This window comes from Ruditapes philippinarum, unplaced genomic scaffold, assembly GCF_026571515.1.
Source record: "Ruditapes philippinarum isolate M1 unplaced genomic scaffold, ASM2657151v2 ctg7373_1_1_1_1, whole genome shotgun sequence".
NCBI lineage: Eukaryota > Metazoa > Mollusca > Bivalvia > Venerida > Veneridae > Ruditapes > Ruditapes philippinarum.
Genome location: NW_026865690.1, coordinates 7543 through 23153, shown reverse-complemented (window position 1 = coordinate 23153; position 15611 = coordinate 7543). Strand labels below are relative to the sequence as shown.

Here is a 15611-nt window from a genome sequence, read left to right as displayed (position 1 = left end):
TTTAAAGTCCCAGCATGAAATTATGTATAAATTCTATATATTTTGGGTTTGAAGCGTATTAAATATATCTTTATATGTTGAACGACATTTAGACGCCAACAGAATCACCCAGTAGTTTTAAAACAAACCGTGGAAGTAACAATATTTGATATAATTGATATTGTATGATTGAAACAAGTCTAAGTCGTTCATTTGACATGTTCTTTAATATTTCCAAAATTCACTCTGACAACAACTATTGTGAAATCTTTAAGCTCTAAGCTGACACACGTGGGTCTAGTTAGGAAACCACCATTGTATTCTTTATAATGAGAACATTTATGTTCCTGTGACTGCCTAGTGTATTTAATTTGAGGACATTTACAGAATAATGAATGGAAATTTTATAAAGAAAACATGCAAATTTGCCTGTGTCTCCCTTTAGGATACACGGGTTATGAAATACTGCAACAGTCCGTTTTCAATTTGACATATGACATTGCAATTAAACGCAGCATAAAGCGACAGTATATCTAGTTATTTATCAATCAACTTTCGAAAACCTATAGCTTTTAGAACAGGTAACAAATTGTGAATCTATCAATTACCGTATAAGTACTTATTTCTGCGGGCTTAATTTTCTGCGATTTTTGTTTAAATAAGGTTTTTTAATTCATGCGTATCTTATTTCTGCGTTGTCATCATTCTCGCAATAATGCTTTTTGTTTCTGCGTTTTAATTAAGATATTTTTTACAAAATTAACCGATACAAACAAACACCATTTCAAGATTTTTTGATGTTACATGTACATTACTTTTGGTTAACATGCAGATAATGTGTTTCGTCTTAATCAAATTGTATCAATATAAACACGTTAATAAACAAATTAAAAAAAAGCGTGTAATAATACTGTATGTGAAAAAAATATGAAGTGTGAAAAATAAATGTAAACACAAAATATTGTACAAATACAAATGGGTATGTTTATTACACCCGTCAAACTATAAAGTTTTACGTTACAATAAAATCAAGCTAAGAGCGAGCGAAAATCATAGAAACATATTTATTTAAACAAAAGAACAAGCAAAGTTACATTTTTAATAATATGTTCACGAATGATTCTTAAAGAAAAATTCCCATCTACAAAAGCCGATCACGGTACATGGTAATGTAATTATACAATACCAATAGTTGACATATTCCGACATATACAATAGGGAAAGGCTTACTTTCTGCGGTTTTTAAATCTGTGGTGTCGTTTTGAAACGCAGAAATAGCAGAAATGAAGTTCCCGCAGAATAAAGTACTCACACGATATTCGGTTCAATGAAACAGTAAAACGGTTCATAATTCTATTAATAAATCGGTCCAAAATGGCAGAGTCAGCTGGTTTGGTTTTGGATCAGCAACAAGGTCAATACACTGCGAGTTTGGAGGATTGAGTTCATCTACGACTTACAGAAAATATGTTTGTCACACGACCGACCAGACATGCACGGTGTGTATGGTTTGGACATGGCTGAGATACTATCAAGTGAGACAAGAATATCATAAAGCTACTGTTTACTTTTTGAACACTATATAGAAGAAACAAGAACACATTCTTGGTATTGTTTTGTATTGTAATATGTTAATACGAACCATTTTATTAGTCCCAAAAGTAAAGCGATTTATTATTTATGTGACGTCACTTCCGGTTTCATGAAATGGCTGTATTACCTTAACGGTGATATGAAGATCTCTCATGACCAGTCTGTATGTATGTAGTTTATGCTTAATGAGGGTCCATCCGCCCGTAAGGGCATAAGATGTAGTACGGCGGCCAATGACATCCTAAATCGTACAGTAACCTTAGGCAATAATATAAGGAGGTAGGCCTGACAAGGGCTGTTGGTGCCCAGCAAAGGGCCTGCCTTACAAACCGTCTATCTTTACTAGGGGTCCACGTACACTAGCACACCATTCTGTCGCCGTCTCTGCCTACATCGTAGGGTCACTACCCTTTTCATTATTCAGGATACCGGCAGCTGGTCCTGAGTTAAAGTTCTGGGTGCAGTTTTATCAACAAAGACTGTCGTAACTGCGACCGATACTTAAGACCGAGAATACGATTTACTCATGGCCATTTTATGAACACGGTCGTACGCCCTCAGTCGCAGCTAAGACTATTTTCGGTCGGTACGACCGTATATTGTTACCATATAGTCGAAAGTACGTTTCCGGGTCACGTGATTTCCCGCGCACCTGTCAATGTAAACACGACTGCATGAACCACAGGACCCCGAAATTCTATCCAAAACAAAGAAATAACGATTTTTGAAAAAATCTCATATATATACTATACAAAAAAAACTATGCATAAACTGAATACCGTGTATGCCTCGTCGAAGTAGCTTTGATAACGGCAAAGTATGGGGGAGGATCAAATTGTACATTTAAATACATTTAAGGGCGTGAGGGATGTTTCACGTATTCATTATCCCTCATGTACAGACTCGATCAAACCGAGCCTGCAATTTTTATGTAATTTTGTTGTGATTAATGCTTCCGAGGGTTTACTTTGTTTTCCAAATTAACTACATAAAGTAGAGTACACGATAAGTTTTTTGTGTTAGAATGCGATTTCTTTTCTTGTAGAAGATTAAAAAAATACATGGGACACATTCTATATTGATCTTTATTAAAAAAAAGAAACAGTAAATCATTGAAGGATTTATATAAATCCGTGAGACAAATAGATACTTATTTGCGGATCAAAACATAGACATGCATCAAAAAGGAGGACATAGATCCGTCTACAAAACATGTTATAGACGATGTCAAAATTTAAATCCCTTCTGCATGTTAGGCACATTATTTCTAATAAAAGCGGTAGCGTAATTCTGGTCATCCAAGGATACAATCAAATATCACCAATGACTATGTAAATATATCCCTTACATCCCTGTATTTATGAGAATATTCTGACTTAAAGTCAAAGAAAGTGATAGTATACATCATTATGATCTGTCAACTGAAAAGAATCTTGTCCTAACTGTGTGAGTAAAGCAAAAGGCTTCCAAAGCAAAGCTAGTGTTTACTTCGAACAAAGCGTTGTTGATGCTTGAATACAGAGACACCCATCAAGGTTCAACATGTTTATGCGTTCATGACATTGAATAAGTTACAGGTGGCACACAAAATATATGCACAGGGCTCTGAGGTGAAATGCTAAACAACATTTGCAAACATTAGAATAATTTTTTAGCAGTTTCAGCTAAGATTAAGGAAAAGTTGAAAACAATATGGCTGGCTTATTTGTAAAAGTATTTACAGAACAGTTAGTGTTCGAATGTTACAAAGTCTTTTATTATTATTCCAGTATGACAATGAATACATATTGCAAAGAAAATTATGACATTGAAATGACATGATTCATATTAATTTTTAATAATACCTGTTTAGAATTGATATACATATCTGCTAGAAAACAATCTTGAAACTAGATAACATTATAAAAACAATATGTTTTAACAGACACAGGGTATTATTCAGACAAGAGCAGTTAATAGAATAGATAAATACAGAATCCCTAAAGAAAGCCCAACACGGCAAATATGAAAATATTGAAGGCTCGGTTTGATTGAGCCTGTTCATGGACGGTACTGGAAAGTGCAAGTTACCGTCCATGCCCCCTAGCACCGTCTTAAGCAGAATTCAACATGAAATAGTAAAATTTTGAGTTTAGAAACATCCGCAGATGAGTTCATACGGCGGTTATCATGGAACCTTCAATCTGACACAGTAGTGCCATTCCATGAAAAGCGGCATATGGTCCCCAAGTAAAGAAAAGAGTGTGCCCTAAACGAGAAAACAATGGGCGGAACTAAATGAAATGGAATTTTATTTTGAAAGGGGATCAGAGGTTATGAAGCCTGCGTATCACAGATAAGACGTCAAAAGACAAATTTAAAAAGCAGGCAACATATCCTAAGGTTGATTCAACATTATTCAAGTAGGAATATTGGAACCACCCAACTAGAAAATGCCAAAAAGTTGAAACTATTAATTTACAAGCACAACAATAATGTCGAGCTGAACGAAAAGACACTATTCAGACAAGAGCAGTTAAGACAAATAATAAATTAGCACATTAAATATAAAATGTCACTTCCAGGGAATTCTATAGAAAGTTTCACAGCTTTACATTAAGATTGTTTATTTTCATTATTGTCCCTTTAGTGTTATTTTCTTTGCGTTTTTAATATTCATCCCAACAATTTTTAATGCATTCAAGTAACAATAAATCAATAAATATCAATATATACACATATGATACTTTGATTTATCTCATGTTATTTACTTTCAGATGAATTGTAGCACATATATCTTTGTTTTTGTAAAGTCACTGTAATCAAATTGAATACAGAGAAGAACATCATTTTGCTGCGTATTCCTTTCAAGTTTTGAACATGAATCAAACATTTCATAATGTTATTCAAAAGAATGATTCAGTAAAGTTATCACTTCAAGAAATATGAATATTTGATTTTAACATACATTAATAGCTATAGTTTTGACACTTAAGACAAAGTGAATATACAGTCAGTACAAACATGTACATGTATACACTCAGAAACAACTTATAGACCTTAACCTATGTATATGTTTTTATTAATCATTAATAAAAAAGCATTCAAATAAAGCTTCTTACATGCATTCAGGATAATAATTGTAGATCACTGACTATCCCTTTGTGACCATACTCAAGTGTTATTTTTATTCTTGTGCATGTAGAAACAAAGTTATTATGGAATGTATTAAATTATACATAATGTACTTTATTCAATATAAATTGATGAAATGTTTAATAGTCTATATAACTTTCTTCATAACTATCTTTAGGACTTTGATGTCCTTTGTTGGCCAAATAACAGGGTCACAACACTTGGCCCCTTTAAGGGAGAGCTGTCCCTGGATATTGATTCCAATCATAGGATTGATTAGCTGTAAACCTTCCATCATTCAGCAGTATTCTGAAACATTGCAGAGAATAAACTGACTTAAAATCAAATAATAAACATTGTAATTTGATACAATATTTTTTTACAAACTATCTCATATGAAATGTCAAGAACAGATAAATATGAAAATGTATAATTCAAATGAAATCCTTATAACTAAATGTTAATAGTTTTTATTCAATAATTCGGTATGTCTTTGTAATAATATTTGTCAAGTCACAGCCACTGAGCTTTCAAATAGGTTCTTGCTGTTGAATGTTTTTGATATTCTTCTATAACTGTCAGTTTTCTGACAGTGTAAGGCAATTTTACTTTTATAATACTGTTTCTAAAATAAGTTTGTCACTACTAACCCTGGTGGTATACAGCCTCATCTCTTTTACAAACACATTGATCAGCAGATCCACCAAGTATTAACTATTCATGCTGCCTTATATCTGTAAGGAGAATCAGATAAAAATTCAGCTACAATTTCATAGACTCTATATAGCATTTACATGTATAAAAGAAAATCAAGTGATACCTGAAAAGAAGCCTACTACGATAATATCTACATAAACTTTAACAAACCTATGAGTAAATATGATAATGATTCCCACAAATCTAACATTACTACAATATATAACAATAGTACTTGTTTAAATGTGGAAACAAGACACTTAACATCTGATGACACTTCACATCCCAAAATCATTAAGACACTTCACCCATCATCCCTGATTATTTCTAGAATAAATATTTCATCAACAAATAAACCTTTTGTTTGTTTAATTATTTTCTTTTTTTAAGTATTTTTTATGGAATGTTTAACTCAAGGCAATTTTCAATATTTTTAACACTGACAAGTTAACTTGCAACATGGAACTTTGATATATTACATCATTTTCTGAAACATTACATGAAAGACAATTTTAAGTATCAATGTGACATAAAAATAAAGAAAAATCTGCTTTATAATTGTTGATAAAAAATATTATGTGTGATTTTCAACATAACTATCAATCTACTGTCAAACTGGGACATACATGTATTTCCCAGTATCAATGTTAGAACAAAAGAGGGGTGAAAGAGATATCTCATCTAAGATAGTAGGTCACCCACTTTAAATGACTAATACAAAATAAGTTATTTTAGATAGTCAAACTTATTTTGAAGTTTTAATGTGATAGTTATATTTTAGAAAAAAATTTAAAGTACTTAACTGATTATCATTAATACCATATAAATATATTAGGGGAAAAGTAATATCCCTACAATATTTTGATTTGGTCCATACTTATTATATAACAAGAAATAAGTTACAACAATGAATATTTTAATCACCATAATTGATTGCATTTCACATGTCCCACCTTAATTTGTGTAAAGCACATAGCAACATATAACCAATTAGGGAGGTGTGGTGCTTTAATCAGAAAGAGGGGTGAAGTGAACTTTAAAACTGTCCATATTTCAAACTCACCTGTCTGCACAAATTACTTGTCCTTTGTTTACAATCCTCTTTTCATGTGATGCACCAAATTGGATCTAAAGATGCTCATTTCGCATTCATGTACATGCTTCACCAAACAACAGTGCTCCAGTTTCATTTGCATTCCCATTACAGCACTGTGCTGTTGGTTAACATAATGTTGCCATGTTGATTTCACATTATTAACACTTGTCTTTCACCTAGATACTGTAGCAACTTCATTGAAAGGTCTACAAAAGAAGATACTTAACTAATTATAACAATGAAATTAGTTTTATAGCTTGACAACTACACAATTATTATTGACATTTGTTAGATCTATGTTGTGTCCGAAATCTGCACTATCCGAAATTTCTGTACTAAAATATGTTGCCTTCATTTGTGCTATTTCAGTATCTCTACAACCTAAAGTAGTTTATAAACCAACGGAGTACCAATACTCAAGATGTTTTGAACATGGTACGAACCGAGTAACGTGTGAAAAACTAAATTTCAGTAAAGGTATGTAAAGATTTCTCTTTTTGTTGTATTTTCTGATCGCAAGATCAGTAAATACATAGCTAACATCCACGGTCTAACACACAATTTCCTTACAGACCTAACAACGCAAAGTAGTTCTCACTCAAAACTGCTTAAAAACCAGCAATTTAAAAGAAAGAATAATTTTTAATGTAAGCATTTAACGAATTACAGTGCATTAAAAGTTTATATTAGTCAATAAAAATATGAGGTTACAATCACAAAATTCGCGGATGAATATCTTTTTTACCCAATGAAAAATGTTCGATTATTTCCGTAAAGCTTAATCAATGAAAATGCTATTTTAGCTATGTCGATTACCGAATACTCCAGAGCGTAGTACACAAATAAATCTGACTGTCGAGTAATGGAATATATACATGTCGGACTGTTTTGGCGAGAAGATTTTCGCTAAATTATTTTCATCAGTGTTTAACAACAGGTTTATCGTGAGCAAAATACCTCCATATTAATAAGGAGTACAAATATGAAATGAAAATTCTCAATTTTAGAATTACAATATATTTGTTTTTATTCCCGCTACATACGTATTACTTCACTGTGGTGCAGAGGTAGCGCGCTCGTTTAGGGTGTGAGAGGCCTAAGGTTAAAATCCTTGTCGAGGCAACATGTTTTTTAAGTGTCTTTTTTAAGGAAGTTGCAACGATATGCAAGGATAAAGTGTGGCTGTAATAAAAAATGAAAAATGGTTTTTGATGCAACTCTAAGCATGCAAAATTCCATATGTATCAATCACAAACTGTTAAACGCAGTCGCTGCGTAAGATGAATAATAGTATATAAAAATAAACTTATACAGGAAAGATAAAAAAAATACTACAGAGCATGCAGCCCTTTGATTATTACATGATTTCCACAGAAACACACGTTTGTATTCAGATAAATTAGTAAGAAGTTAAAGGGTATTAAGCTATATCTTATCAAATATTTTAAAAGAATACCTAACGATAAGATAATGATGTTTCAAAAATCTGTTCGATTATCGAAAATTAAACGTTACGACGTAGTATGCCTCTATTTATAAACATACAAGACTATTGTATGATAATGAAATAAAATGTTTTAGGCAGGTTATTACTAATGCATTTTGCAAAATAAGTTAAGCAGTAAATATCTAGCTTTATACACTTTAATAAGTGAAATTACATATATTTGTGATATTTGAATGTGTATGAGTTTTGTTATTCATTGACACTTTCCAGCAAATGACTGGTAGAAATAACATGTGATATTTATCAGCAGTTTACTATCATACAAATAAATGGCATATACATTTCTATAGCATCAAAGGGATTATACAACACGTATAATACGAGGGGTGATCCAAAAATTCGTGGACACGCTGCATAAAACAAAAAGTAATAAAGCAAATCATATGAAATTCTAGTATCTTATTAAGTGAGCATATGTCGACAAATTCTCAAAATATTGTAAAGATTGTACAAGAATAAACGATTTTGCACCAGTTTATATACATAGACATGACAAAACGCGGCGCAGCTCACAACGTCACAAACGACGTTATGCTATCATAGGAAGTAATCTATGTTACCGTTTTGCCTGATAACTTTTCAAAGTATTCCCCTTTAACTCGCACACATTTTTCATAGCGGCGGAACGAGTCTCTAAATGTACTCGCATACCATTCTTGGCTGAATGATGACAGTATGCATTGGGTGGCTCCTCTCAACTCGTCCAGATTGTCAAAACGTTTCCCTCTCAACTCTTTCTTTAACCTGGGAAACAAGGCGAGGTCACACGGGGAAAGATCAGGCGAATATGGTGAATGACTGAGTACTTCTGCTCCAAGAACGACACACTGACGGTTTATTTGTCACACTTTCGATCATTGTTTTTGTCTCGACAGGCGTCTTTCCAAGATTTACACAGATCTGTATAACTGTCCGAAGTTTTGCTGGATCCGTGACGTACATTTTTGATAAAGCTGTTTTTAGCACCTGTCCTTTAAAGCACGAGCGTAAAATAACCGCAACTTCAAAATGTCTTCTAATACTGACAGAATGCCGTCATACACATCAAAACAACGTTATTATAACGTTTCCGCAATTTTCTTTGTTTGCACAGGTTTTACATGTGTTTAAATGAGATGAAAACGTTTACATCACAGAGAAAAAGTAAGCTGCGCCGCGATTTTGATACTTAATGTTTTTATGTTGTCATATATAGATAAAAAATGCAATTTGTGTTTTAAAATTTGGTCAATTTATTAAAAAAGCATTGATTAATAATATCCAAAGAGTTCACCTCGGTAGGACGTCACGTTATGGAGATACACACATTGTCCACGAATTTTTGGATCACCCCTCGTATATGTTTATGGAAATAAGTCTATCATTTTTGTACCATTTTGTGTATCAGCATTTTACAAACACTTTTATAATACCTCTAGTAAATCTTGAAAAACTTTAATGATATTGAAATATTTGTATTTGTGTTTGTTAAACAATAACTGTTTCATTACGAAATAATTGTCCTATCAGCCTATATAATATATAATAGATAAACTTCCAATTTCATTTACAAAAACAACTCAAACCTATGGCACCATTTTTGCTATCCGATGTCAACTTGATATTTTGAAATAACTGAATTTTAATAGAAGACTTCTTACAAAAAAAAAACGATGCGAGTCATATACGTGCTCAAACTTTAAATTAAAAAAACAAAAACAAACATATGACCATGCAAGGGGGGTGGGTCAGCTGAAAACAGTATTTGTGCATTTCCACATCAGATCAAAAGCTGCAATTTAATAAATTTCATGTAAAATCCAAACAGGAAAAAGCTTCATTTGTTTATTAAAATGGCTTTCATATCGACTCCTGTTCTTATTTTGGTGGCCGAACGACCAAAATTAGCTTTTAAATTAAAAGATTTAAAGTCAGCAACCCCTTTGTGACGATATAGAGATTGTATACCTTTCATAGCTTTTGGGTTATACGAACATCAAACGAAAACCACCAAACATGGCTTAAGGTAGCATATACGAGCATATACGATGGGAAAATCTTACATTTGCCGTTTACAAATTTTGATGTTTTAAATTTTTTAAAGACTAACAGTGTATATAGACAACTTGTTCAGAATATATGCTTTCTATATATATTTATTTTTAATAGAAAATTGTTATTAAAATTGATTTGTGCATTACGTTTTGTTCATAGAAAGGCAAGAAAAACAAAGCGTGTGGCCGCCAGGGCCGTACTCATTACCACCGACCATATATGGCTGCCCAGAGTCAGAGTCTCGGGGATGGTTTAAAAGCAATGTTAACATAGGAAAGGTAGTGTTCCCTTTTTGTGTGAAGTATAGAAATGATAGCACTCTTGACCAAGGACAATGGATTCCAGGAACTTACAGCATTTTTAAAGCTGGGCCATCATGTCCTACAGGTATATATAAGAAGAATGAATTCTCATAAATCAGGTGCAATCAGGAAGGTGAGAAATTACACGTGCCATTATTTTGCATTGGCGGACTTCATTGAATCAGGTCTGTCATGTTCTTCTATTTCTTTTTTAATTGCTCCCTTGTGACCTATCCTTTATAGACGTTTATCAAAACACCACTAATTGCTTATTTAAAAATGTTCATATATTTTTAGTCTTTTTTTGTAAATAAGATATATATCTAAATATATGTTAAACATTAACACATTGATTCTTGTTTCTTTTATTTCCTAGGATTCGAAGAGTCGAGCATGTCTTCCTCTTATGAATTTATACTGGATGGTCAAGTTCCTAATATTGTAGTAATAGAAGACGGTTTGTGTGTTAAAATATGAATTATTTTTTGATTCGGGTCTTCTCTTAAGTATTGTCAAATAAAAAACAGCTATAGTAAAGGTGCTGAAAGTGCGGACTTTCAAAGGAAAATTAATGTAGAAATAATTATCTAACATTAGAAGCGCTCTGTATAGAACAATCCCAAATTTACATCACATCCGGTAAGGGAAGTTACTCTTCATCGACGCTTATTGCTTATAATAAAGGGTCTATATGGTTGATTTCATTGAATGTTACATGATATCACTCTATATCACATATTATCATGAGAAGACGATTAGGCTTGATGACATAGGATGCTTTTCATTTTCCAGTATTAATCGTTGACATCCAATTAAATAAGTATGTTTTATTCATGGATTAATGGTTTTATTTTCTTGCTTTCAAAGTATGTCAATGTTTGAGTGTGTACTACTGTCAAAATGTATGACTATTTCATTCCATTCAAGGGAGGTCTAAAAGTTGATTAACATTTCGACATGCAAAAGAAGAAATTTTACTGACATGGGAAATATTCATACAAGCGTAACATTCAGAATGTTGGAAACTGATTTCCATGTTCGAAAGGCAATGTTTTATTTTGTCTTTCTGTTTTGCAACATTTAGAAATAAGTGATTAATTAATTTAATATAATTGAAAATTTCATAGTAATAGAAGTACTACATAGTGTTGTTATTATTCAAGTATAACTGTAAAATACTGGTGCACACCTTTTTGAATTCATGATCATGTCTTTAGTTTTGTTCTTAACCCTTTCGCTGCCAGAGGGTTATTGTTTTATTGATTACGTATTTGCCAGAGGGTTTTCTAAGAAATTACTATATTATTAATTAATATAATTATTATTATTTGTTATAAGTATTATAATAATTACATGTTTCCAAATCTGTGAGTATAATAATAATTATTGTCGATGGTATAATTTTCTTTATATTTATTATTATTATACGCCCGTTTGAAAAACGGACGTATTATGGGAACGCCCCTGGCGGGCGGGCGGGCGGGCGGCGTCCAATTTTTGTCCGGAGCATATCTCCTACATGTATGGAGGGATTTTAATGAAACTTCATAGAAATGTTCACCACTATGAGGAGCAGTGTCGCGCACATGAACCAGGTCTCTAGGTCAAAGGTCAAGGTCACACTTAGAGCTCATTGAAAAATGCTTGTCCGGAGCAAAACTTCCACATGTATAGAGGGATTTCAATATTACTTGGCACAAATGTTCACCATTGTGAGGCGGAGTGTCGCGTGCAAGATTCAGGTCCTTGCGGCCAAGGTCAAGGTCACACATAGAGGTAAAATTTCAGATAAAAATACGAAGATGTGTATATGGACCATTTAGTCATCATTTATTGAGGGATTGTAACACAAATGGTCATTATCAAGACTATGGCTGTGATACTTATAATTTAGGTCAATATATACAAGGTCAAGGTCACTAAAGATGATGAAATATCCAGATTTTGTAAATAGAATTTAATCAAAGGGCGGCAACAAAGTTATTACTTTGTTCATAAATGACTTACACAATTACTCCCCTTGATCTACTTTCACTTTCAATTCTAAAAATAGAATTTAATCAAAAGGCATGAAATAATCCTCTTTCTTGGACTTGAGTATGTTCTAAAGAATGTAACATTTATTTACACATGTTTCATTCATTGGTCAAGATTCTTAACTGTGATAACTATGGTGTTCTGTAGACTTGGTATTTGTTCATAAAGATCATACAGTAATTACCTTATCAAATGTAAATACTTTCTCATAGAAATTTAATTATATTTTAATTTTCAAGTAAATATCAGTTCAGCTCATTCAAATATTAAGAATTGTAATGACATGTATTTCCCTAGAATAAAATCTTAAATCAGAATTTTTTAGTTATTAAATTACAATTACATGTACTTTTTATACGCCCGTTTAAAAAAAGATAAAAATATGAAGATGTGTATAGGGACGATTTAATCATCATTTATTGAGGGATTGTAACACAAATGGTCATTATAGTGACTACGGCTGTGACACATGTACTTTAGGTCAATATATGCAAGGTCAAGGTCACTAAAGATGGTGAAATATCCAGATTTTGTCTGGAGCATATCTCCTACATGTATGGAAGAATTTTTATAATACTTTATGGAAATGTTCACCACCATGATATGTATTGCTCCATGCATGATCCAGGTCTCCAGGTCAAAGGTCAAGGTCACACTTAGAGCTCATTGAAAAACGCTTGTCCGGAGCAAAACTTCTACATTCATAGGGGATTTCAATATAACTTGGCACAAAATGTTCACCATTGTGAGGCTGAGTGTCGCATGCAAAATTCAGATCCCTGCGACCAAAGTCAAGGTTACACATTGAGGTCAAAGTTCAGATAAAAAATTTGAAGATGGTTATAGGGACCATTTAGTCATCATTTATTGATGGATTGTAGCACAAATGGTAACTATCATGACTACAGGTGTGACACATTTAATTTAGGTTAATATTTGCAAGGTCAAGGTCACTGGAGATGATTAAATATCCAGATGTTGTCCGGAGCATATTTTCTACATGCATGGAGGAATTTTAATGTTACTTTTATAGATCCATAATGCCCCCATCTCCACCTAAAGCTTTCGTAAACGGGCGTATTTTGTGACTATGACACCCTTGTTTTTATTATTATTATAATTGATTTATTATTATTACTACTATTATTATAGAAACGGCTAAAGTCGTCCATATGGCAAATATGCCGAAAATAACAGGGACGGCATATGCCGTCCCTATGGCAGTGAAAGGGTTTGCACTATTTTCAAATCATGATCTAGCAATACACGCTTGAAATTTTCGTCTGTTTTTTGTTTTTGTTTATTATTTATACGGTTTATAATTATGACATGTAAAATGTCATAATTGCCATTTATAAAGTAGACGATGTACCTGCCGCGAACACATCATATCTTTACATTTTGACAGGATCCAGTTATGAACTGCCCCAAATTTGACGTTTCAACAGTGAATGTGAGTTATTATTGGATTGAAGGAGATACGTGCTTTTATAAGCCTAAAGGTACGTCTCTTTATCAAGTTATGTGACAATATCAAAACTCATTTAAGATATAATGTTACAATTTTCTAAGAGTTTTCGGCCAGTTTAACTTATTATGTATGCATTATTTTTAAAGGCCCATCATGCCTGAGCAATGCTTTTATTTTTATTTCTCAAAGAGCCTTTTATTTTATTTTTTTGGTGTCATATATCAATTCCAAAAGGTTACCAAATGGCAAATCAAATAAAACATATATTATGCTTATGTTGCCTTTTGGTAAAGTTAGTCTAGTTATAGTGAATTTGTATTTTGTATGGATTTTATAATACAACTTTGGTTACGTTTTGCTTTCAAGAAAAACTAATTTGTAATAACCATTTTTTTTTTAAGTGACCTACTCATTATTTCATATTATTTCTGAATGAGCGGGAGAGACAAATTACCAATTAATCTTAATTTTCGAGATAAAGTGTAACGGAAAAAATTCCGCCTCATTCAAGGGTCGAACCAGCGATACCTTGGTTTTGAGTCATGCGGGCGGACACAGGATTTCTTTAACTATCATGTTTTATACACATTCTACACTGTATATTTCCAACGTAGTCTCAGTTAAAGAAAGGTCAAACAAAACACGGATTTTTGTTAGTTATTTCCTCATTTCGTTCACTTGATCAGTAACGATTATAAATACTAAAACCAATTATTAAAACTGAAACTGAGACAAGAAACACAAGTAATATTTTAAGAAATTTCTTAATACGTTTATTGCGTTACATTAGTACAGTATTAACTTTTATGTATGACATGAATGAATAAATGATGCATGTATATTTTCCCTGCAGATTATGTTTTCTGAACATTATCTGATCATAATTTCAAAAAGTGACAGGGGTAAAGGTTGAATGTTTAATGTTTTATTGTTCTTTTTTCTTGTTTTTAGTCGTGAACATTGACTATGAACTGGCTACAGGTATGTTTCAATAACACTATTATATACATTATATAAGACATTTATTGCATGCAATGCAAAATATTTTTACAATCTGAAATGCTTGCATCTTAGTGATAGATTACTTTATGATTATGATGATTAAGTCTGAAGCCATTGCAGTATTGTTTATAATTTAATTTAACTCAGTCGTAGTTGTACCACAATTTATAGGTTTAAGACAAAAAATATCAAGCTAAAAGTTAACTTCATCAGAAACGATCAGTCAGAAAAGACGTTCTGTAGGGTAAAATATCAAAATAAAAGTGGCATTATGCTCATTTGTACAGTGTAAAGAATAGCTGAATAAAGCTGACTATATATTTCAAAAGATTAACTATTATTATGCAGATTGGCCAATATTTGAAAAAAATAATTAGGATAAAATATAGATTTGCCTTAAAGATAAAAGTCTGTGGACGCATTTTATGATTTTAACATAATAGGTTAATTCCAATGGATATCTATAAAAATTTCCTTGCTGTATTGAGTTATTTATCTTTAATGCGTAGTAAACTATAGAATAGATGACAATTATGTCAAAAGTAAACTTTGAATAATTTTTACCTTTTCATTCACTAAATATGGGCATAATCTCACTTTATTTAAGAGGATAATAATCGCTTTTGTCATATAACTAATGCTTTATTTTCTGATAACTAGGATTTAATAAATAAAAAATAAATAAAAAAATTAAACCTGTTTATTACTTACATTCATATGAAAATATTTGCTGCGTTTGTCTGTATTGAATTTCAGTTATCCCTTGCCTTAAGTATAATT

General features: G+C 32.1%; 1 protein-coding gene across 1 annotated transcript in view; it reads left to right on the top strand.

The window, feature by feature from the left end:
• Positions 1-10871, top strand: part of LOC132729999 (uncharacterized) — a 39694-nt gene extending 28823 nt beyond the window's left edge. The window contains exons 2-4 of the mRNA XM_060715839.1: positions 6848-6955; positions 10179-10406; positions 10698-10871. Of these exons, the coding sequence (XP_060571822.1) occupies positions 6848-6955; positions 10179-10406; positions 10698-10798 (437 nt within the window). The 3' untranslated portion in view covers positions 10799-10871. The remainder of the gene's footprint in view (positions 1-6847; positions 6956-10178; positions 10407-10697) is intronic.
• Positions 10872-15611: the final 4740 nt, after the last annotated feature.